Below are 25,702 nucleotides of genomic sequence, written 5' to 3'. Positions count from 1 at the left end.
CACCTCAGATTATTGTGTAGATGTTCCTTCTTCTATAAAGAAATCACACAATAATTGCTGTATTTCAGAATGACGGTAACTAAATAATTTCAGTGTTTAACTACATGAAACGGCCTGAGGTGTTATCATCATGCAAAACTCTTGAGAACCTCAGATAACTTTTCAATTATTGGCACTTTGACTCACTATCAAGACTAAGGAAATGAAATTCTAAGTGAAAAAAGAGACGGATTCACAATTACAGATTATAAAAAAAAGTGGGTGTGGCTTGGCTAACCACCAAGGATCACATAGCTTGGTTTTCTAAGGACTTTAGCTTGGGCAAACTGTATATTTTCAGAGAGAGATGGCTACAGGAGGCATATCCTTAGAAAGAGTTTGGATTCTGTAGAAGAAACACATCTCCACAAACCCAAATTTTCAGAAAAGTCATACACAAATTTAAAAAAAAAAAAATTGAAAAAAGACAAGACCAAAAGTCCATACCCAGGGAGAGGTTAAAATTTTGATAAAATGTTGGAGATTAGTGAGATTTTTATAGCTCTAGTAGTGTGTCTCCTGATCCTGCAGTTCCTCAAGCTGCAATGGATGAGAACTCAGCTTCCTCCAGGACCAGTTCCCCTCCCCATCATCGGAAATTTGTGGCTGCTGGACTTCAAACTTCGCCGAGAAATGCTCAGTAAGGTATTTATTTATCAGTCTGAATCTATTTAACTTAAATTGTACATTGCAGAGGAACAGCCTAAAATGCTATTTTTTTAAACCTCAAGCATGATTACCAGCTTGTTTCAAAGCCTCTGAGGACCCTGCACTATTGAAAATATTTCTGAGTAATAAACTCTAACATTGCTTTAGTCCTTGCTATTTTCTCTTTTAGTGACATTCACACAAGCACTGCCATAGAATGGAATTTCATTGGCAGTTTCATTCTGTTTCTGTGTTGATATCCAGCCCTGTAAGTCACCTCTAGCAGAGCTCTCCTTTCCTGACCAGTGCCACTGGAACATCTCCATTAGAAGATCGAATATGTACCCTAAACAGATATTTTCTCCTTGTTTTTACAGCAAAAAGATTTCTTGTCTGCTGTAAACAGTTACTACTAAAACAAAGCAGGAAAATCTGATTGCTGTTAAGTTTACAACACAACCAATCAAACCAATCAAAACTATTTTTAAAAAGTAAGGAATTTGCTTCCTGCTATTACAAGGAAAAACATAAGAATGATGTGAGGAATGACAATAGTGGAAAATAAGAAAAGTCCAGTGGAAACTATAGAAAATAAAACAAGAACATTGCTTTCTTTGTAAGTTAGATACAAGAAGATACCATAATTTTGGTTCATTAATAAAATAAAGAGAAAAGCTCTGGGATTTGCCTGTCACTATTTGTTCTTTGATTCAGAGCAGACAAAGTAACCTGCTGGTTTTATTTCTGTGAAATTTTCAGGGGTGTTCTTCTGAGAGATGTCCTTAGCATCTATTCCATAAAGAACAATTATCTTCTGTTCCCAAAGTATATTAATAATAGAAAGATAATTTTTTTTCTGAAACTTGCAATTCTATTTGATGCTAATAAATAGGTTTAGTTACAACTACAGAAAACTCTAAAATAAATTGATATTTGAGTGCATGTTTTCCCCTGATTTATAGTTACAAATTTCCTGTTACCAACTCCTCAGTTAACCAACATCTATGGAAACATCTATACACTGTGGATGGGACAGACACCCCTGGTTGTGCTGAATGGATACAAAGCAGTAAAAGATGCCATCGTCACCCACTCAGAAGAAGTTTCTGGAAGACCTCTCACCCCTTTCTACAGGGATATGATGGGCGAGAAAGGTACAAGATGTTACACTAGATTGAGATAGAACAAGGTGTAAAGAAAGGAGATGTTTTCCTGAGCACATTTACCAGCTACTGCTGTACCAGGGTATAACTGGGCTTTCACTGCAAAAATGTTTTATGCAAAGCTAAGCATGTTAAGGAAAAAACAAAAATTTCTCGTATTATAAAGCACGTCACTCAGTCTTTTTTCTACCCAACAGATCCAAAGGAATACTTGCCTGGAGAAGATGTCCTTCAATTGTATAATTTCTAAATGAAGACACTGCTCATGTAGAAGATATCTATAGACAAGTCCTCACCAAAACCCACTCAGTTTCCAAGGACACATTTATGAGTAGCTGGGGGTCATAAAATCCTCAGAGAACAAAACTCAGCTTCTAAAATCAGTGTATCTTGTTAGTGAAATACAACCTCATCTAAATCAAAATTTGCCTCTTGCAGTGAAAGGCTTTCCCTTCCCAGCAATGAACTGTATGTTTCTGTGTTTTTCAGGTATTTTCCTGACAAATGGCCATACCTGGAAGCAGCAGAGACGCTTTGGCATGACAGTTATAAGAAGTCTGGCACTTGGTAAGAACAATTTGGAGCTTCAAATTCAAACAGAGGCCTGTCACCTTGTGGATATCTTTGCAAATACAAAAGGTAAATTCACTAGAAAAAACAGCCCTTAAGCTTTTCCTGATATATTAGGTCTGGTAAAAGTTTCACAGTACATTTTTACAAGTAATATAGATATTGTCGATATTAAAGCAGAAAGTAGAACTTTCACTGACTTCTTAACTGCATTCTTTGCAAAAAATGTTTTGTCTGCACAGTGGGCAATATAAAATTGCTTTTTTTAAAATGTTTATTATCAACACAGCTGGTAATGATTCTTACACTCGAGTGTAGAAAAACCCTCTTTAAAATACAGAATGTGTGACCTGCTGGAAGTCATTCTAGGACAGCAGGCTTTTAGGATTTGGCAGAGAAAGAACACCAACACAAGGAATGTATCGTTCAGTCATCCAAAAAAAATTCTTTTCAAGGTTTGGATGAAATAGAAACCAATAGAATTTTAGCAAGCTGCCAAAATAAAGCAATTAAATATAAATATTCTGGGCAGCCAAATCCCTCACCCACTTCGCGTTCCATGTGAAAACACAGAGAGGTTGCCTGAGGTCTCTCTCCAACTATCCTTGGACCAGGCCCATCTCTTTTCTGAGAGCAAGATTCACACATCTTTAAAATGTAGGAGATGAAAAAAATCCTCTGCCTCGAGTCCCTGTACAGCCCAAAGCTTTACCTACCATGCAATCCCTTCTCAATTTTAAACTCAATAAATTTATTTACACTTTCCAAGAACCACCAAGAGCATTGGACTGAAGTCAGGGATGCATTTTCCACAGAGTATACTTCAAAGGTTGTCCTTGCCATTGAAATGTGTGCTTAATTTATTTTTTTCTGGATTCAATCCTTTTCAATGGGAGATGTATTCCACCCTATTATATGAGCTTTACCTTTTCAGTCTGTGGAAAAAAAATACATCTATGGTTGGATTGTTAAGATGATACTTGAAAACCAAAAAGAGATGTCATTTCAACGGAACTAAGAAATGAAAACTCTTAATTTTTTTTCTGGTTTATTTTTACTTTTGGTTGTTTTTCTTTTTTTTCTTTTGGCAGGGGGGGCGGGGGGAGGATTGTTGGTTTTGGTTTTTAACTGTGAAACTTAAATATCTACCTCCATATTTGAAGGCATATGCTGTAATTAATTGCTTGTGTTTCCACAAACCCAGACCACAAGTCAAAGCAGGGAAGAGACTGTCTTCTCAAAACTGATAATCATTGTATTTTACAAGAGTAAAGAGCAGATTGAAAATTAAGATTCCGTGCACTTACAATTCATGCGGTTAATATGTATTAAACCAGGCTTCACTTACATAAATTTTTTCTAAAAGAAGTCCGATCCCTTGTTGCTTTTGTCATTAAAAAAAAGTCTTCCTCGTTTTTCTTGCTGTAGTCTGTTCTGAAGTTCTCACAGCACCTTCTATATTCACAGGCAAACCTTTTGACCCCCACACTTCCATCGTCCGTGCAATTGCAAATATCATTTGTGCTGTTGTTTTCGGTCATTGCTTCTCCAGTGAGGATGAATCTTTCAGCAAACTCATCAAAGCTATTTATTTCGTGGTCTACTTTCAAGGTACCATCTGGGGCAGGGTAAGAACCTAATTTTCTTGTTCTTGTTCCTTAAAGTTCATTTGCGCTTGACAAGTCAAAAGAAATTAAAAGTCAACTATTCACAAACACTTCAATTTCTAAGCATACCATTGCTCTACAAGCCACAGTGAACTAATAAATCAATGCATACCTTGTATATGTAATTAGTGGCTTCTAATCCTTCTTTATGCCTGTAAATCACATCCTAAAATTAAAATTCTAGATCATCACTGCTTTTCACAGATTTCCAATGAGCAATCATTTGCAGAATACTATGTATTTAAGATTCTTAGTTCTTAAAACGAAAGCAATTTCTAAAATGTAATTTTTATTTAGTCTTGCAAATCCAGAAATGCAGTTAAAAAGAACTAAGTTTTCAAATTGATGCTTTTTTGAAAAGACATCTTGCTTCAATTCATAATTCATATTACTATCAAGATCTGAATTATTCTGAGTTTTCTATAGGACACAAGTTACAACTTTGTCACACCAAGAATATATTTTAAGTTATTGAAACCCTAGCTATTGCTTAACTTGTACAGGTTTTGGCACACTGGCATTCTAAAAGACTATCAGGTTCTGAATAAAGGGATGCCTAAAAAAATTACAGTAAAAATTCAAGGTTGAGAAAATCTGTTTGAGAGTCAGATTCAGCACTCAATTACTCACCCATTTTCAGAACCCCTGTTACATTATTGGGTGTTGATCCAAAAAGTAAAATATAATCATGTTCCCAGTATTTAATCTCTCTTAATTGTATCTATTGCCTCTCCTCCCAGTTTGGTTGCCCACGTGTTGCAGTGACTTCACAATTCTCAGGAAATCAGAACTGGGATCTGACACTCCTTGTTTTCTGTTTAACACCACAGCTCTATGATGCTTTCCCATGGCTCATGCACCATCTGCCAGGCCCTCATCAGGAGGTGTTTGCATACAATGACTTCATGCACAGATTAGTCATGAAAGAGGTCCAGGCTCATGAGAGACACAGCAGAGGTGATCCACAGGATCTCATTGACTTCTACCTGGCCCAAATAAATAAAGTAAGTTAAGTTTCTGTTTATCACATTCTCCCTTCCTTGGCTTCAAATGCCTACTATAAACACTTGCTGTTCCAATAACTGCCAAAGGATTTTTACATGCACACTCTGTTTGTGTAGCAATGAAGGTGTTTGATTTGGTGGGTGCTCACTCATCATTTGTCATCATCAAACAATGACAGTTTCTATGTGACTGGTGAAATATCTGAAATTATCTACTACATAGTATTCTTGTAAATATACCCTACAGACCAAGGATGACCCTACTTCCACATTCAATAAAGAAAATATGGTTCAGACTGTGGTTGATCTTTTGCTGGGAGGGACAGAAACAACAAGCACCACCTTACTCTGGGCACTGCTCTACATGGTACAATACCCAGAAATACAAGGTGAGCAAAATCACTATCAGAGAGAACTGCATTCTACATCACCATGAACATCAATAGTGTAAGTATAAGTCTAAGTGCTCAATCACTTGCAAGACCTCAAAAAAACCCCATCAGCTATGCACATGAATGGTGGTACATCAGCAGTCGAAATCCAGAAAATGGAACATCAATAAATGAAACAAACAGATGCTTCCCCATCTGGTTCACCAGCAACAGTAGCAAATATTAGTAGTAAGCCACAGTTTTACCTCACTAGAAGGGGTTAGCAAAGCAGAGTAACAAATTAAACACTTTTCATATGCAACTTAGTCTCCTCCTAACCTTTGAAGTAGAAAAGTTTTTAAAAGATACCTTATAAACAATGGAAATTATAATTTTCATTTCAAATTTTAGTGCAATTCTGTGCTTCAAAAAATGGATTATCTTCATCACCAAGTAGGATATGCCTTAAATGAGATATCATCCTGTGCTTTGGGGAGATGAACTTCCTTGATCAAGTGAAACCTACACAGCAGTCAAACCACATGCCAGTGCATTTCACAGCAACATAATTTCTTTTACTTTCCTCATATAGGACACTCTCATACAAAAATCTGCTGGGGAAAAAAGCGGGGAAGGGGAGGTGGGGAGCAGGAAATTGAAGTATTTTCATTTGTCTGCAGAAAAAGTTCAAAGAGAGATAGAGGCTGTTCTGGAACCCTCCCATGTCATCAGCTATGAGGACCGTAAGAAGCTGCCCTACACAAACGCTGTGATTCACGAGGCTTTGCGCTACAGCAACGTTACCTCTGTCGGGGTCCCTCGACAGTGCCTGAGCAGCACAACTCTGCTGGGTTTCCACATTGAAAAGGTGCAGAGAACACCCCCACTTCTTACATCTTTGAGCTGCTAATAAATATTAGCATTTATCTGACATAGAGAGAAGGAAAACCTATGGAAAATAAGATCTCTGCTGCTTCTTGCAGGGCACACTTGTGTTGCCAAATCTGCACTCTGTGGTGTATGACACTGAGCACTGGGCAACCCCTTGGAAGTTCAACCCAGATCATTTCCTAGATTTGGATGGCAACTTTGTGAACAAAGAGGCATTCTTACCTTTCTCAGCAGGTAACACCCTGACCTTGAATATTCCTGTTTGCTGTATTTTGCAGCAAGGTTAAAAAAATTATTTTCAAGTTCTAAAATTTTAAAAACATACATTTTTAAAAATGTATTTCATACAAAGATTTAAAGTCAGATCTTCTGCTGTAATAGCCACAAATATTGTTGTGCATTTTGTATTTTTCATATATTCAAACAGAGGATAAGTATAGCTGAGAGAGACACGATGCTTTTTGCTTGGCATATCAAGGGTTCCAACTATAAGGATATCTGAGCTTCTTATCTCCTAATGTGTTAAATCAGGGTAATTACCCGTTAAATCAAGGTGATTCCCCTAAATCAGGAAACTGATTTATTTTCACCTTACAAATAGGAAGGTAAGGCCAAAAGGAATCTGATTTTTCAAAACACACAGAGAAAATCTGTGAAGAAGCAGGAAACAAAACCTCAGTTTCCCAAATCCTATATTAGCAGTCTAGCACCAGGTTTTCTTTTATTTGTAGAAAACTACCAAAATCCAGTAGATTTTTTAAGTTTTCAGCAAAATATTATTAGGCAACCAAAAAGAAAAGGTTACTTTTCAAAAGCATATTCCAATGTACAACTTAACTAACTTACAGTGCAAAATGCAGGGATTCAAAGACACGGAGGAGGAAAAAAGAGTGAAAAGATGTATCAAACAACTATAGTGAGTTTCTCTAGTCTACCAGTTTCTCCAATAAACTGATTATGAAAAAAAGCAGCACAAAAGAGGAAAGTGGTATCATTACTAAAAAATTCACAATAAAACCACTGGGAAACAGCAGAGGTGTCTTTGGTGCTACTGTGACGTTATACTACTACAGACTTCTTGTAGAGAAAAAGCAAAGCATATACTAAGTAACACATGGTTAGATTAAATGTAGTAAATCCAGATTTTAAAAAAATTTGCCTAAATTGTCTATAAATCCTAAAATCATCTTTGCAAAACAGGTATTTATCATCTTACCTCCTTCACTCACCAAATGGCCGTGAATCAAGGCAACTAATCTTGGGCTCCCATTTCAGCTGTGGCATGGGGCTATTTCTTTAACTTGCTCTGGTTGTTTTCTGTTTATGTAATCTGAGTATTTATATATTCTGAATATCGATCTTTAGGGTTTTTTTTTAGTCTGGAATATTTGGATATCCTGAAATAACCTGTGTAAACAATATACCAAAATGAATCACTAAGTCTTTATATCACTGCACATATTTCACTCTCTTAGCTCACACATCTGTTCCAGACACAAGGACCCAATACACCCTTCTGAATTTCTGTTAAAGAAATCCTAATTATATCCTTCTTCTTGGCTTCAGAACTGCAACACACACTGCTCCAACCCTCCCTTCTCAACAACCAAAATAAGACTCTGAAGTATATGAATCTTTTTAAAATCTGGTTTAGCTAAGAAGCAATTCATGGCTCTCACTGAACAAGAATCAACAATGGAAAGGGAGAATTGTATACATGCTCCAGGGGTGAAAAACTAAAAAAACCCAACCAAAACACCAAATCAAAACAGCTGAGGTGCACAGTTTCCCAGTTAAATGTTTCCCCTCCCTCCTTCTAAAGTTTTTTCTCTCCTTACAGAAGGAAATAGGAGATAATTTCCTTACATTAACAGGATTTATGGAACTCTAGAATTTTGTGCAAAATTCTTTTACAGAATTTAACTTTATTCAGCCAACTCTTTTGGTTTTCTCCTGCAGGGCACCGTGTATGTTTGGGGGAACAGATGGCACGAGCTGAACTGTTCATCTTCTTTACCAACCTCCTTCGGGCATTTACATTCCAGCTCCCTGAGGGAGTAAAGGAAATCAATCTGGAGTACATTTTGGGTGCAATACTGCAGCCACATCCATATAAACTCTGTGCTATTCCACGCTAGTCTGCAACACACTGCAATGCTGAGAGACTTCAACCTATTAGTAATTGCAGATCCTTCAAAAACAGGTTTCATTATCTCAATTCTATTCCAGATGGATGTAACTCAACACAGCAATAATAGTGTTTTTATTTAGGAGGTCTGACCTCATCTACTGAACTTTCTAAAATGAAAATGAGTCTACCTACCAAACTCACATAATTGAGTCTTACACAATATTTCCAAAAATGTATTTTCACACTTACAGTAGCAGTGAATTAGCAGTAGGATGTTAGAGAAGTAGCCTGTACCAAGTAGTTTCCTGCATATGTGCTCTGTCAGGTATCACACTCTTAAAATGGGACAATTGTTCAGTAAGGATGCTTGAATAAAATTTTCTTCAGTAAGCTGTTACTCTTCTGAGTTCACAGGTCTTTTCTTAGATGATCTTGCAGGAGGTAACAGAATATACACAAACTTAGTGTAGATGCCTTTGCCTTTCACTCTCCCACAAAGCATTATATAGTGCAGCACAAACTTCACACACATAAAAATTATTATAGCATGAGGCCTCTCATAACCCTAGCCCATTTATAAATCCTTAAATCTTTTTTACTTCCTCAGTATCCAACTTCTATTTCATCACAGCTCGGGTCCATGCACTTTCACAAACCTTTCCTTCTGTTTAGAAACATTTTTGTATGATCCAATAATTTCCTATTGAAGAGAAAAAAAATTAAGAAAATAAATGAAGATATCAACAGCTGTTTTAGTAGGTACAGCAGAGATTTATTACTCATGGTGTTTTCTCTTGTTCTTTCCACATCTATAGATGTGGAAGATTTTGACCATTTAAAATTCAGCTGAAAGCATCCTGAATCCTTTCAATTTTCAAAGTTCAACAGGAGCTAGCAGAAGTTATGGCAGGATGTAGTTAAAAGCAAAAGCAGAATACTACATATTTCTGGACATAAAAAATAATGGAAGACTTGGATTCTCCTTGCAAATATTTCCAATTATTCCCTTCCACTAAGTGAAAACTCCAGGGTTCTAACACATGGTAATGTTTGCTACCACAGAACAAATGCATACATCACTTGACATTGACATTTTTCACCTTTTTAATAAAAGTAATTTGAAAATTTTCAATGTTACTTTATTTTTATTGATGAAAATATAACATTTTAAAAATCCTGCTTGAATAAGAAACGCTTTCAAACATAAATTAAGAAAAAACTCTTAAACTTCACATTTCTTGCAGAGAGGGCAGCTCTTCCATAAAACACATTCTTACAGATTTACAAAAGCAGTCTGACAAGATAGTTCAACAGTTTTCAAGTCTTGTCTTTTTTATTTCTGGCGTTTATTAAAGTAAAACTCACCAAAAAAATCTTTCCTTTGAACCCACCATCTGCTTAGTTCCAGAGAGGGCCCAATGTAAAGTGCTCAGCAGGAGGACTGGCAGTGTCAGATACAAGCTTGGACTTTTTCTACTCCAATGTATTTTGATGGTTCTTGAGGTATATCCTACCTAAAAAAAAATACTCCAGTTTTTCTTCTATGTTCACCACCCCTTTGGTCACATGAAGTTATTCTGTAAGGTTGCATTTTTTTCCCAATAAAATATTACTTCACAATCATAGAATGGTTATAGTTGGAAGGGACCTTAAAGATCATCATGTTCCAATCCCTCTGCCATGGGCAGTGACATATTCCAGAAGACCAGGGTGATCAGGGCTCCATTCAACCTGGCCTTACATGTAAGTTTTCTGGTTTTCTTCCAAAACTGCAGCTTGGGTTAAAGCATGCACATATTCTTCACCTGTATTTTTGAAGAACTGAGGTACATGATAATTTGCTGTACAATGCTCCTTCCAAAAATGTGGGAAGACCAAATATTCAGAGTGTTCATGATTAAAAGAGGTATTTTTTACAAAGAAACCATCACAGGCCTCACAGTTGGTACCAGTTAAAAACAGCTAGGCTAAGAGCATCTTCCTGTTATTCCATTTAAAACTGAGAAGAGCAAGAGATGAGGTATTCCTTGGCTTCCTGATGTTTCTTGAAATGACAGTGTAAGAATTCCACACTACCTTTTCATCACAGTTGTAAAGGAAACCTATAAGAAAATGTGCAATACAGAGAAAAAAAAAGCTGTTTCACTGGGGTTTTTTGGTCAAAAAGGAATTGAAGTGAATCACAGAAAAGAAAGACTTAGAAACTAAAATGCAAGCTTTTCATCTGAAGCATCCTTTAAAAATGAAAAACTTTAAAACTCATAAATCCCATCACTTCAGTATCTGAGAACAGAGAAACTTTTAGCGAACACAGTCAAACTTTTAGAAAAATACACTGACATCCAGCTCTGCTGTTGTTATGCATATTTTAGAAATTACTAGCCCAAAGTGAGACAGACTGCCTGGAACCCTCAGGAGTTAAAACCCCTGAAAGTTTAAAGTTCAGTCTTTAGAAAAGCCCATACTGCTGAAGATTAGATACAGACATTAATTTCTCCCACTGCTAGAAAAAAGTAACTGCAATTTCCAGATTCTTGAAGCTGTCCTGAAGAATCTAAATTGTTTGCTTCTTTAATTCTGTTTCCATGAAATAACAAAGAAATATAAGTTTGAATAGATTCCTTTTGATATAATGGCCTTGTAACATTTTGTTCCCAAAACAATGGTAATAAAGGACCTTCATTACATAGCTCAGCTCCTAAATATTAAAGTAACAGAAACCATATGGAAAGTACACACATTTTGTGAAGCACACAAAAACCATAGTGTTTGTGTGGTTTTAAGAAAAAAAATGTAATCACTGGTCAGCATGACCCAGATTCAGAAAATGAGTAAGACAATTCTAAACTTGGGTAAAGAGGTTTTCCTACAATTTTTGTTTTGTTCATACCCCAGAGGGAAAGACCCAAGTATCCAGATGGTCTTGTTCCACCTAATAAGCAGAGTATTATCAAGGACACATTTTGATCCACCAACCAAATAATTTATCTCCTAACTACTGTTAAAATAATACTTTACTTTTTAATGAAACAAATTTTAACCAAAGTTCTCTTCTGCACCCAGTAAAAACACCATAAGTACTAGTTACTCAGTATTCACATCCAACTCTTTTATATTACATGCCTATCTAATCAAGCAAAACAAAATCAAAATCTGAAATAGCTGTCATTAACTTGATCAAAACAACTTGCACTCCAGGAGGGATTATAATGGTGGGATGCTGTATGGGCTGGCTGTAGGGAAACAAATAAAAACTTAATCTTCTCATTATGCTGTGCTTTCTTAAGCTTTTACAACACCATAATATCATTAGAATTTTAAAATTGCAGTACAGAGGATACCAAATATCAAAACCAATCTCATGGAGGAAGGGTAGAACATATAGTTAAAATAAGCAGATCTGTGGTGACACTAAGAATGAATATATCAAAATATATCCATCAAAATGTATCGCTTACCTCTTGTAATACTTGTCCAAGTGTCTCCTGGCTGTGAATGTGCTTCCTGTTGAAAACCCAAACCACATTTATTTCTGCACAAAGCACTGGGAATCTTGCAAATATCAAGTATTTATCCCACTTCAAAAACAGAAGTTATATCAGGCTTCATTCCACATCCTTTCCCTTAGCAGATCTTTCTGCAACTCTGTTGATACTTACTGCAGTCTTATGTAATTTATAATTCTGATTCAGAGCTGTTGTTATTCAAATCATAGTTATGAATTACCTGGAATAAGGCTGGCTACTCATTGAATTTTCTCAAAAACAACCCTGAATTTTAAAAGGCAGTATTAACTTTCAACATAAATCCTAACATTGATGATACAGTTGGTATTTAATTACTTTAATGTCATCTCCTCCAGCAATAGACATCTGATATTCTGCAACTGATGCAAGATTTAACAAATACTACCTTTTTTAGCCATTCTTCCAACATAATCAAACTGTTAAGCAGTGCATGCAAAAGCAACAGAAATACAAAGACTTGACAAAAAGTTTCCATCAAGAGAATACATTACTGCAGTCATTTCCATGCATCCTGTAACATATGCACTAAAAAGATTAGAAATGCAAATAAAAGGCAACATAATTTTACCTGTCTATTTTGGTTGCTATGACCACTGTAAAATTTCCTTCTGTATTGGGCAAGTATGTAGAAGGTATAATGACATAACTTCCTGCAGGAAGCCTGCAAAGTCGGCTGACTTCCTGGGAATAGCAGTGAGGAACACAGCTCACCAGTGGCTCCAAGTGTACAAAAGAAGTAGTTTGTGGTTTCCAGCTGCTGTTAGGCACCTGCAAAAAAGAATGCAAACACGTCTACCTTTCATCTGTTTAAGGTCTTACAATGTTTCATTCCTAGGACACCACAGTGTGATATGGTCCATCTCTATTCCAAATACCGACTCTGCTGTACAGAGCTAGAGAAAAGAGGAATAGAAAAGCTTCCAGAAAACCCAGATGGCAGTATTAAGAACAGATGAGTCATTCCTAGCCTGTTTGTAGACAATGTATAGAACCTACTACTCACATAGCTCTAGAGTTTGCTCTGTTGTCTAACCTCACTCCTCTGTGCTGCAGCCTAAAGCACTTGTTTTCCACCTTAAGGATCTGCTGAACAGACTGTGTCCTTCCTACATCTAGTAGCCTTTTCTGTACTAAAAGCTCATATTAACTTCATCTCAGTCTCCTATAGGCATAAAAAATGCAAATCTTTCTTCACATATTGTATACTTGAAGTTTTATTATTACTTCTGGCACCCAAGTCCAGACTTTTCACTTAAGTAACAACTTTTTTTGAAGCATATATTCTAAAAATAAAGCTACCTTTCTCTGTAAAATAGGTACTTCTCAGGTTACATTCATGCAGTTGAACACTGGCACACACATGTAAAATCTGTATCTATCCATATAAAATCAAATCTTGTTTTGTTTCTGATCACCTGCTCAGGATATCACAGTCCTTCTGACCCAGTATCATTAGCCTATGGACATTTAATTATTAGACACAAAGAAAGTAAGCTTTCATGATGAATTACCAAAAGGCCTAGTCCTCAATTACTAGGGCACTAAGAATTTTTTGCAAATCCTCAAAAGGGTTCATTATTGCTAAAACGAATTTAGAATCTTGTAAGAATTCAGTGGAACCAATCACCTGGTTACTATGCTATGTAACTACATAAGTTATTCCATACATTTCATGGGCATTACTTCCCACAGTGAGCCTGTGTTTCTCCCAAAAGCAGCAAGACCCTTGCAAACTGCCAGGAGCCCTGTACTGACAGGCTAACCTTCACCCTTGGCAAACGAGAAACCAATCTGACAAGAAGCCTTACCTGGAAAATATGGAAACCTATTGGACAACACTTGCTATCCAGGCAGTGCTGACGGAGGGTGACTTTCACACTGCTTTTCCCCGGCCCAGCAGGAATGGAGAGGGGAAAGCAGGGATTGCTATGGAAGGAAGGGAAGTTCCTGCTACCTCCAGCATTTAGCCCACTCTTCCAGCATCCATGGAGCTGCACTGTCTCCCATTCACCAGGTGGGAGTTCTTCACAGGGGGCAGCATCTGTGGGTGGTGGCTTTAGTTCACTATCAAACATAAGAGAGAAAAGAAAATAAAATTTATAAAACACGTACTACCAGAACACAAACAAATCTGACCAGCTTTTAAACAGCTGCCAACACTACATTTTGTCTCTGCATATGGCATTAAGCTGCAGTTTAGAGTCAAGATGCTACTCATCTGGCTACTCCTGTCTAGCATTTTAACAAGTGGTAGCAACTTCATGACAAAAACAAGGAGCTGGGAAACTTGCATGAATTCAAAGACAATACAATTCCATTACACAGCACTCTGCACAACTCTTCAAAATATTCTGAGCATTTCCACTTAGTGCTACACTTGTATTTACATCAACAATTTTAAGAAACATTCTGTTTTGTTTTAAACCTACCTGAGAGAGATCCTTCCCGTTGAAAATACGCGAAGCAAGAAATTCCCTACTGCATCTTTCAGAAAAGTGCTGGGAACAACAAGATAAAAGCCAGGTGAAAGGTCACAGCACACATGGACTTCTCTATCGTAGGAATGGCAGACGGTACCTACAACTGGAGGAGCAGAGAGGGTCTTTGGAAGGTTAAATCGTTTCTTCTCCACCTAGAATAGATGCATAATGATGTGTGGTGGTTTAGGAAAAATGAATAGCTTTTAATAAAACTAAAAATTATTAAATATTGTTTATGACATTTTAACCATGCATACATTTACAAATGAAACAAAGAAAATAGTATCAGTAGATGACCTGAATATCAAAGAGAAGTAGGAAGAGTTAATATTCAGGAAGACTAAATTTAGGAATAGCTTCAAGTAACCAGTCATGCACTAGTTGGGAACAATCCCAAGAGCTCAGTGATAAGAAGAAAGTACTGGTCCAGTAATAGTTTGTACAGACAGTGACTGCGAGATAAACAGAACCATTCCAGCATAAACCAGAGACAGAAAATTTGCAACCAGTTGAATCATATCACTGGCATGGGAAATGAATGATTTTATTCTAATGTTTCAGTAATGCTTTTAAACTTCTATTCACAAAGAGAAAAATGTCGCTTTTGTATTACCTTCCAGACATGCAATCCCACAGCCTGGTAATTCTTTCCCTGTATGCCTTCAGTCAAAGATGGATTTTCCTCTGCTAAGCGAGTTGGATTTCGAATCCTTCCAGCCCAATCAGTGCTGTATTTCCTGTGTTTCTGCAGCAGAGCAATGCACACCTCACTCGATTCACAGACCCTCAGCCAGAACTTGGGGTTGGTAGGGAAGCTGCTGTTGTTGCGGCAGCCACCTGCAGACTGGCCTCTCACCCAGGATCCAAAGAGATTCTGTGAGTGATACAGCACTTTCTCTAACAAAATAAGAAAATCACAGTGTGGATTTCAGACATGGGAAGCTGCTTAATTTTACACAACAGATATATGGCAGAGATTCCCCAGCCCAAGAAAACATGCTGTAATAGCCTGACACTCCCCCAAAGCAGAAATTCATGACAAAGATTTTGAGAGGCATGAGAATTAATGGCACAGTTGGTAATAACAGACTGATTACATGATTTTTACAAGAAACTGTTACTAGAAATCTCAAGTGTATCTAACTATTAAAACATCACAGGGCTGTCCGGAATAACAGCCTTCTAGACAGAGGACACTAATCTTTCAACCAACTAGCAAGTAACTAGATTTCATAGAAATATCAATGATTTTTCTAAAGATCTTTAATTTCTTCTTGTTTCAGTTGAGACAGAAAAGGCCTATGGATCTTAAGGAGAGAGGAAAACTAAAAAAAAGAAATTATGGTCTAGTTGCACCCATTTGCAATTCAAATAAATTTTTCCCCCTGACATAATATTATTTGCATGAGAAACATGTCTTCTCATATCACACCTGTATAGAGGCTCTGAAGTTGTCCTTCCTCGTTGACTGGAAAGCTCACGGTAATCTCATCAAATTCCCTGAAAAATTCCTCCTCATCAACCCAGAATTCTCCCTCTTGGATCTGTGAGAGGAGTTCTGAAGCAACTGCTGGATCTAGCTGGTTCCATCCTTGACCACTGCACACAAGACAAAAGTTAACATTCAGTTCTTTGTCCAGTAGAGTTCCAGAACCATGTTCCACCAAATATCTTATGGAGTAGGACAGCAAGAAGGGATTTCTTCATTTTACTGTGAAATAATTGCATTGAAAATCTGCACATTACCGGTCAGTGAGAGGGATCATAAGTAACACAAGTCATAACTTATCAAAGAAAACTTAGAAACAGCCTAATACCAGACGATGCAGAACAGACTTCTGGGTGAAATAGGTGCTTTGTTTACAACAGTCACTACAGTAAGAAGTCTGAGAGCAAAATAGAGATTTTTAACTGCTGTTAAAAAAAGAGTCAAAAAAAGTAAAACAAGCTGCACTGTAATTGTTCTGAAAGAATTTTAATGCTTTATATCAAAAACTGACATTTGTATTAAGCAACTGGCTACCCTCATGAATCTGCTTACCAAGTCTTGTTAAACCAAGAACTTAAATGCCTCATTACTTAGGGTTCATTAAAAGCTAGCATTTTCAACATTTTCCATTGTTTTACTAGCAAAAAAGAACAGTTCTGCACTTGAATAAAACAGGGTTCTACAGTCACCCAATGAAACCCTATCTTCTTGCAACTACATGGCAACTTACTCTTTGACAAAGAAACTACAAGAGACCAAGTATATAACCAAAACATTGTCAAAAGAAAAGAACATCAGCTGAAGTCTCAATAAATGCAATTAAATTATCTTTCTAACTCAGGGAAGAAAAACATTTCTACAAAAATGCTCATTAACACCACCATATTGTTAACATATTTTAATGCTGAATGCTTGTTGCTTTGGTTAAGAATTGCATGTTCTTTTGCACAGTCAAAACATGCTAACATTTTCCAAAATAAGCAACAGGGTCTGCCCTTTCATTCTTGTTACTTTGCTATTTGAGCTGCTACACATATTTCTGCAAGTTCTTTAAAACCATTCTCTTCTTTATTTCTACTTTATATGGAAGTTACAGCTTGTCCTACATATATCAATCTACAGAAATGAGAGCACACAAGCAACAAGCATAAGCATCCTTCCTTCTGCTATAGTTTTATAATTACTCCTTTTCTTGTTTTCTGCAGCTGAGCCAGGATCTAATGAGGAGAGTCAAGTAAAGCTGAGTGACTGCAAGAAACAAACATGATCAAAGATACTTAGATCAATGGCAGAACAACAAAAAAGCACAAAAATCATAAAAAGAAAATTAGCCAACACCTGAAGTTTGTCTCTAAAAAAAAAAATTAATTATTTGATAAAGAAAAAAGTTATTTTAAAAAATTTGATTTAGAGAACTAGAAGATTAAATTTACTAGCATCAGAATCATTGAGCTGTGTGAACTCCCAGCTCCCTAAAGTACTGCACACACACTGAAGCCTCTCTCCCCAGTACAGATTATTAGCAGTGTTTGCCTATGCAGTCCTAGATAAACTTTGTGCTTCAGAACTTACACAAATGGTTTTCCAAATGAATCTAAAACTGCTCACCCCTCACACCAAGGCCCTTTCCAGCATCGTCTCCCCCAAGGATTTCTAATTCGTAGTAGGAAGATTTCCTTGCCTGACACTTCCGAGAGATTCAATGTGTCTATCACAATAAAGGCATGAAATTCTCCTAGTTCACTTGCACCTGAATTGAAAAAAAAAAGACACTTGAAAATAAACAAAAGAATCTGTACCACATTTTACAATAACATTAATGAAAGATGGCAATTTTGCAACAAAATTAAATTGGTTTTAAATCTATATTAGAAAAGCACAAAGAAAACCCAAACAGTTCATTTCAGTGAATATAGAGAAATAAAGTAACAGTGCAAAGTGTATTAACTCACTCCTTGATCTTAAATCCCTACAAATTCACTGTGCTGAAATTCATTGAGGTTTTCAAGATTGTTTGTAAGGTGCTTTTTCAAGGGAGTGCATTTGTTTTTGAGAACTGACCATATTGGCTTCTAATATAAAAAGCACTCCTCAAAAGCAGCCTCCATCCTGAACTCAGTAACATCCTTAAATCTTCATTTATCCAAACATTTCAAATCATTCCATGAAACTGGTAAGGTACTGGAATCAGCACTTGTATTTGCCAGTTGCCTTGTGCTTTGAAGCCTGTTAATAGAGACATTTACTATCACCTTGTCTGGAGTTGAGGACTGAACAGCTTATCACGCAGTGTTCCTTCAGATTCATTAATCTTCTAAACACTGCTTTCTCCAAAACCATGCCAGTCTTCTCTTTCTCCACATTTTTTCCAGGGCCTTTCAGGGTCCATCTTTCAGCAATTCCTCCAGTCAGATCAACCAAAGCATCTGCCACCTGTCCTGCCCACAACTGCTCATAAGATCCATGCACTCTAAAAAATTTAGACAAAATTTTAAAAACACAAAGAAAAAGTTTGTACACATAGCAGAGCAAAAGAAACACGGTTCCTACACACTTGCAACCCCACTCCATATCACAGTCATGACTGTGCCCTACCTCATAACCCAAAGTAGGCAAAAGAAAGCACATACTAGCTTATTTATATACAACACAACATCTAAAGATTATGTAAGCTTGGATATTCCACTACTTGATGGGAAGTTTCGTACATTCTATTCTATTTTAAAACTGCTGTGGTCTAGTCCTAGTCATTTGTACTTTATTATCCATGCTCTACATGATCTTTTGTGATATACTAACTACATTCTATATAAATAAAAATATTTATTCTTTTTCAATTATTCTTTATTCACACTGCACAAATAACCAGAGCAGCACTTCCCTCAACAACCTAAGCAAATCAAGAGACTGCCCATCTGATGTAGCAGACACAAAATATAGCAAAAGAACTCAAGACTAAAATAGAATTTTAAGATTGAACAATAAGATCTCTGCAGAAAACAAATATTACATTTCAAACCTACAGAGAAGCTTTAACATGACTTTGGTGCTTCACAGCTTCTGCTCAATGTATCTACAGCTGAGTAAGTGACTTCAATTTTGAAGTCTGCCTCTGCCCTCTGCTGGCAACCACAAAATCTCCTGCTCAGATTCTTCGGGATGTTAGATATCTATTTTACCAGTGCATTTTGCCTCCAAATTGCTTTGTTGATGTGCCACAAACCATTAAATAGCTGCATTTTCTTTCTAAAACAGTAAACTAACAAATTATACAAAAAAAGCAGTGAAACTCACACAACCAGAGCCTCAACTAGCACAAACTTACATAATGTTGTTGCTTTCCACGAAAATATCTGCATGCTTTCTGCTCTTCATTGAGCTCTCATCTTCCTTTAACAAGTTAGATAACTAATGGACAGATACTTAACAAACATCATTTGAATCCTGAAAATTCATTGCAGCTTACTTTTCACCAGAATTATCTCCTTAAGGCTATCTTACTTCATATGCAACTGGAAGCAGACCTTAGAGACCTACAGTTTAAAGAGCAACGTCTCCACAAGCCAGGATGGGACCATCAGCAGCCACAACACTCAGATCTCTGCCAAAGCAGTCAGGTAAAATAAGCAAGCAGAAGAAATACACAAGTATTGTAGCTCTATTTCCACCAACAGCAGTGTTCACATACTTTGCATAAGCTTTTTCCAGTAGTGGAAGCCAAAACAAATCCTCTGTCTGGCACTGGGAAAAGCAGAGTTTGCCCCCAAGGCAAGGCAGGCGATCATCAATGGTCACTTCTACCCAGTGGCCAAACTGCCAGACCCGGCACGTGAAGCAGCCTTGGTAGGACTCATCTGTCCAGCTGGGCTGACCTGGAGGGATCACCTGCAGAGCAAAAGCCAGAATCAAGGCAAACAATAATTAAAGAATTTTATTTTTTGCAAACAAAACTAGTTTAAAATATACTGAATATCAACATTTGTAACAAACACAGAAAAAATATGATAACTAAACCAGTGAAACTGAGCATAATGAAGGCAATGCTCTTATGGCAGCTTGGGACTCCACAACAATACACAAATGTCAATTAGGTGAAGAAAACTTCTCTAACATGAAACTGCTCCATACCTTGTTCAGTAAGTATTTGCTCTTCTGCAAAGCTACACAGGCACATAGGAACCAACAGTCACCCAAAATTCCTTGTTTTACTTGCAGATCCTGTAGATTGTTTGAAAATAACCGAGGAGAGGAACAAATGTCCTAAAATTAAAGAAAAGGAGTTAAAGCCAAATCCTGCATGACATTTTAAGAAAGTCTGTGTTTCAGGGACTGGGAGGGCTCCAGGGATCTCCCATAAAATAAGGGAATTTTTACTTCTAGAAAATTTCCTTTTCATACACAGCCTAAGTAAGAAGCAACAAATAAATGGCTTTTGAGGGTATTTTGCAGGTACTTCATAAATGCAAATCTAGTTCCCACATGAATTTTAGCATACCATCAGGTGCAACCTTAGCAAAAGCAGTAGTAAGTGAAAGACAACAATTCATCAACTTCTTACTAGACTTATGATCAACTGTGACAGGGCTGATATCACCCACATTAAACTATGCATCTCAAATTACAAAAATCACAAAGTTAGAACAAGGGAAAAACCTTTCCTAGGGCACAGAAAAATAGATTGTTGGTAGCACAAGAGGGAATTTAAGATGCAAAGTCCTGAACATTTAATCTGATCTGGAAGTGAGTTTATGAAATGGTTCTCCTTATATATAAACACTGCAAGAGATGGAATTTAATTCATCAGCCCTCAGTAGCAATCAAGGTGCAAAGTACAAGAGCAGGAAGCTGCACACTCAACTCCATGAAATAATTTGTTTGCCAATTACACCTGATAACCAACAGCTCTGTCACTGTTCTACAGACAGCCCCAGACACAGGGGGAAAAATACAACTCAAGACAACATACTTTTTTCCTCCATTACATTTTTATAGCCTTTTTTTTCCTCTATACAAAGGCAGCATCATAAATACTTCACTTTAAATTGGTGTACTGCAGAAATGCATTCTAAAGCTTTTAGCTCTAATACAGCTAGCTCTGCAACCCAGCTATAAGTTTAAAAGCAATACAAGTCATATGACAAGTTATAATCTTTAAAAATTTTCTTTCTTGTTAGCAAAGAAATAAAAAAGCAATAGTCTCCTGAAAAAAATCTAAAATCCAATTACTTTTTTTTCAAGACAGTTATGCAACATACCAGAAAATTTGGGAATGACATAATGCTGCATTCTAACTTGGTACGCACATAATTTGTGTAATGAAGCATATGTATAACAAAATATCTGAATTTCTACTACTGCCATGACATTTAAAAGCTCTACAAGGGGATCTAAATCAAGCCTACAAACAAGCACCTAGACTTAAAACCATAACTCATGTATTATTAAAGCTGACATACATTGGTTTTACCACTTCCATATTTCTAAACAAAAAAAAACCACCCAGAAGCAGTCATTCAATGCTAACTTGCATTTACTACCTAAAAGCCCAGTCCTGCTAAAATCAGCCTTTTATACCTTAAAACTCACCTTAGGTCTCAACCAAGATATCTCGCCTCTGAACTGGGCAAGCGGAGTACAATAATAAAAAAAAATAGAGGTATCACTGGCCGGAAATGTGGGGTCTGTGTAAAGGTCTCTTGCCACCATTAACTGCTTTTTCTCTCCCAGCATTTTCAACACAGTCCTAAGCAGCTTTGCCGGCTACTCCTACGACTTTATATCGCCAGGCACCAACCTGAAACAGAAGCGAGTGTTACCGGGGAATTGTTACAGGGAAACAAACAGGCACGGCGGATTTATTTAGGGATGGACAGCCTCTCACTCTAACATGGAACACCTTGAACCACCACATTCTTCAGCACCTCATGCCACCCTACACCTCTGAGCTGGAAGAGAAGGAGGCCTCTGAGGAGACCTACACCCACTTAGGTCCCTTCGCCCCGCTATGCGCATACCCTCCACACCAAACTCCCCCCCGCACCCTTCTCCTCACACCCAGTCCGAACTGGGCCTCTTCGCACACGCCTCCTCCTGCCCACCAGCCCCCCGTCCCCACAAGAGCCGTAGGCCCTGCCGCTCCAGCTCCCATGTCCCCCTCACCGCGGGGCGGCCCCGCCGCCATTGCCCGAGGCGGCCGTAACCCGGCAACGCCGGCACGCGCGGCCCCGCCCAGCCCGCGCATGACGGACGGAGCCGCCGACCAGTCAGCGAGCGACACGTAAGCGCGCACCACGAGCTGGCTCCGCCCCTCCCCGGCTGAGGGGAGCAGCGGCGGCCCCGGAATCGGCGAGATTCCCTGGCTGGGAATACCTGGGCGAAATGGGAAACTGGCGTACTCTGAGATACGGGCTCCTACGGGAAGGAGGGAAATGACAGCAAAGAGTTTTCATTAAGATTGTGACAGAGAAACCCAGAGAAATTGTCCTTCATCAAATGCTTTCTGACGTTATGGGGAAGATCATATTTTTGGATAGTTTATCGCCATATAGTAGTCCACAGGCTGAACGGTCAAAGGAGATATCTGATAGCTACCGCTGACCAGTGATAGAAATAAAAGAAGTGCCTTAAACGTACAGCCTAACTCAGGAACAAAGAACAAAAATGGAGAAATAAGGGCCCTACAAGGCCATCCTTCAGAACACCAAGGTTTTGGGTTTCAGGGCACACTGAAGTGGGATGTGGTCTTTTTCATGTTTGGGCCTTTCACACCAGTATTTCTACAGGAGCTCAGGTGTGGTCAATAAAGAAGCTGCTGAGCCACTGGAAGGATGAAATGTTTACCAAAAAATCTGGTTTTCACACTTGCCTGTGATGATGTGTTTAAGGTCACCTGGGTAGAGAGGGCATCTGAATGAGAGAAATCCACAGAAAATATGGGCCCGACTGGTTTTTATCAGACATGAATGCAGGAATCCTCCTCTCTGCTGACCTTGGCAGATGGAAACGCAGTCAGGTAACTGCAGCAGCTGTCCACCCCCAGACATTTGGAAAGAGGGTCTCTGCCCCTTGGTCAGGGCCATTTTACAGACACAAGGCTTCTCCCCTGCATACTGCAAATTTAACCAACAAACAAGACTTTTCACATTGGAGTTTTGACCCTTTCAGGAGCAGAGGAAACATTGCTGGCAGTAAGAATAACCCTCTTGTCCAGGGCTCATGCGAGGGAGCTGCAGCTGCGCGGCTGCGAGTCAGCGACACAGGAGAGCTCTGTTGGGGGAGGGAAAGGGGAAAAAAAGGCCTCTGTGTCAGGAACAGTGAGGCTCTGATCTGTGTCATTTCACCCCTGCATTCTTTAGGAAACAGCGATCACACAACTGCATAAATTCCATTAGAGGACCAATTCTAGAAAGCAGGATAAATGTTGAGCTCTAACTGTAAATACAGGAGGTCCAGTTAATTAGTTAAATACCTAACTATTTATTTATGAAGCCATTAGAAGAAGGAAGGAAATAGATATTATTTTGGTCTCTCAGATACCTGATATGCTTTCCCTGCAACACTGCAAGGTTGGAAAGGGGCAAATTAATACAGTATGCAATTGATGTTTTTATTTTCTTCTGTTGACCCAAAACTCTTCAGAATGAAAGCAACAGAGAACTTTCCCTGTTGCCTCTTGGCAATCCTGCTGGGTTAAATTGCTCCTGAAGAAAAAACGTGGGTCTATTTAGACAGAATGTCTTGAAGATAATATTTCAAGACAAAATAATACTTGCCTTGTTGTCAACCTGTTTCTCAGTCCACTTTAATGTAGGTGCTTCATTTCTCCTTGGAAAAGAGGAAAAAATACTGAGAGGGGTTGAATCCCGTTGCTACAGAAATTTAAAAGGGATTTGTGTCCAGCTAAATTTGTGTCCAGCTAATTTTCATGTGAATAAAGATGATCCTTTAGAATAGTGTTTGATATTTGCATGGTTGTTTGTCAGTTCTGGGATTTCATCAATCCCATCTTTGCTTTTGTCTCCAATTCTCTGTGGTTCAATGACAGGGAGAGGAGTAAAAGTAATTGAGCAGCAGCAGCTGGGCCCAATATGTGTGTTTGTTTCTGCAAATTCTGACACATGGAAGCTGTTCACAAGGGAGCTCTTCCAATTCTCTGAATCCTGAAACCAGGATTAGGAAGGCACAAGCAATGCTCAGCTGACAGTGATCAGAGCCGTACCAGAGGAACAGCAAAGAGTGTCTTTTTGCTTAAGGGAGATTTTGGAGTGGGTATAGACATCTCTCATTACCTCAGGCACACACAGAGGTAGAGCACAGCTCCAAATTTCAGTCTGGCTACCACAGTCCACAGGATGCTGCACCTCAGTAAATATGATTTTGGAAAAGGGTCTAATGCTCTGCAAACCCCATAATGCCATTCCATTTTTAGAGAAAGACTTTTCTCTAGTATATTAGAACACTTTCCTTGTTGGACACAGAGCATATTATGTTGAACATAATCATAGTTCTCTGGACAATAAATCAAGAGGTCTAAGACTTGAGTTTTCCAGTGCAGAAGGTACATGCAGGAAGAGGACCGAAGGGAAGTGTTCACACAGGCTCAGTCATTTATTGCAACTAGCTAGAATCCCTCTGTATAGAGTGAAAAGTCACCTCCAGATAGCTTTTCTCTTTCCTCCTTTATCTTTTTTAAAGATTGTCATGTCCAGGTAAGACATATGCTAACAGATGCCCAAATTACTACTGTTATTAATGGAAAAAACAGAATGAATAGACAATATTAATAAAAAATTCTTTTAAAGTTGGTGTGGAATATACAGCAGCAATTGAGGTAATTTTTGAGAAACAGTGTGCAATTTCCACTTTGAAAAGATATTGAAACATCATGCTCATCCAAGCTAAATCAATATACAAAGTTGTGGAAGATATCTTGCAGCAATAGACCAATCAATCTGTTTTCTTTAAGAATTAAAAAGTACTTACATGAGAAAGAGGTAAGTAGTTTATATGTGAGTGAGTAGTTTAACAAACAAAGCAGTAGTTTCCAGAGCTGGAAGATAAAAGTAGACAAATCCAAAGTAGACATTAGGTATGCATTTCAGGAATGCATGTAATCAACGGCTAAACCAATTTACTTGGGACTTCAACAAGATCAGTGTCAAACTGTGTCCTCACAACTGACAACAATCCTGTGTCACAGAGGACAGTGGCTTGAAAAATCTCACACAGTGATTTCTAGTACGGTTTCTCTTATACACCAAGTCTAATATTATGGTCAAAGTGGCTTTCAGATTTATCAATCTACAGTAAAACGAGTGAAAAGAAGTGTGATGTGATTTTAGTGTGTTGACTGTACTGTGCTGTTATATCTTTGAATAAACAGGGAGAACAAGAAGTGTGCTTGACCTAAGTGAATTGTGCAGCACATGATCTTAGATGTACAGAAGGTCCTATGTTATCTGAAAAAGGCAATGGCCAAGGACACTGCAGTGTGAGACGCTGAGAGAGTTCTGGTTGAAGCGGAACGTTTGGGATACTTGATAGAATTGTTCTTGCTTGATGGAACATGTGGTTAAAATGTTGCGATATAACATGACACCAAAATTACTGATACAAGCTTAACAGAGTACACTGTAGCTAACAAGAATTATACTGAATGTATCAACCAATGTGGCAATGAAATGCTAAAAAATTAAGTCAGAAATATTCCGGTTTATAAAATG

At 37.9% G+C, this 25,702-nt stretch overlaps 2 protein-coding genes across 3 annotated transcripts; one reads left to right on the top strand and one right to left on the bottom strand.

Annotated features, from left to right (window-relative positions):
- Positions 1-88: 88 nt before the first annotated feature.
- Positions 89-8,917, top strand: LOC130256879 (cytochrome P450 2J5-like). The gene is made up of 9 exons (XM_056498971.1): positions 89-684; positions 1,679-1,841; positions 2,340-2,489; positions 3,888-4,048; positions 4,918-5,091; positions 5,339-5,480; positions 6,143-6,330; positions 6,446-6,587; positions 8,313-8,917. The coding sequence occupies exons 1-9, from the start codon at positions 514-516 to the stop codon at positions 8,489-8,491; spliced, it is 1,470 nt and encodes a 489-aa protein (XP_056354946.1). The 5' UTR covers positions 89-513; the 3' UTR covers positions 8,492-8,917.
- An 88-nt stretch (positions 8,918-9,005) lies between these two features.
- CAPN10 (calpain 10) lies at positions 9,006-22,210 on the bottom strand. 2 transcript variants are annotated; one of them, XM_056498970.1, is made up of 14 exons: positions 22,140-22,208; positions 21,567-21,774; positions 20,109-20,240; positions 19,669-19,865; positions 18,233-18,450; positions 17,589-17,730; positions 15,924-16,090; positions 15,105-15,388; positions 14,441-14,643; positions 13,820-14,075; positions 12,580-12,779; positions 11,943-11,988; positions 10,561-10,586; positions 9,006-9,998 (listed from the first exon to the last, which is right to left on the bottom strand). In XM_056498970.1, exons 2-14 carry the CDS (start codon positions 21,708-21,710, stop codon positions 9,995-9,997), a joined length of 2,019 nt encoding a protein of 672 aa, XP_056354945.1. In that variant the 5' UTR covers positions 21,711-21,774; positions 22,140-22,208; the 3' UTR covers positions 9,006-9,994. The 2 variants fall into 2 exon arrangements, with proteins under 2 accessions (XP_056354945.1, XP_056354943.1); XM_056498968.1 differs by lacking the exon at positions 10,561-10,586 and having other exon boundaries at positions 22,140-22,210.
- Positions 22,211-25,702: the final 3,492 nt, after the last annotated feature.

The sequence above is a fragment of the Oenanthe melanoleuca genome, chromosome 9 (assembly GCF_029582105.1).
Source record: "Oenanthe melanoleuca isolate GR-GAL-2019-014 chromosome 9, OMel1.0, whole genome shotgun sequence".
NCBI lineage: Eukaryota > Metazoa > Chordata > Aves > Passeriformes > Muscicapidae > Oenanthe > Oenanthe melanoleuca.
This window is presented reverse-complemented; position numbering and strand designations above follow the sequence as displayed.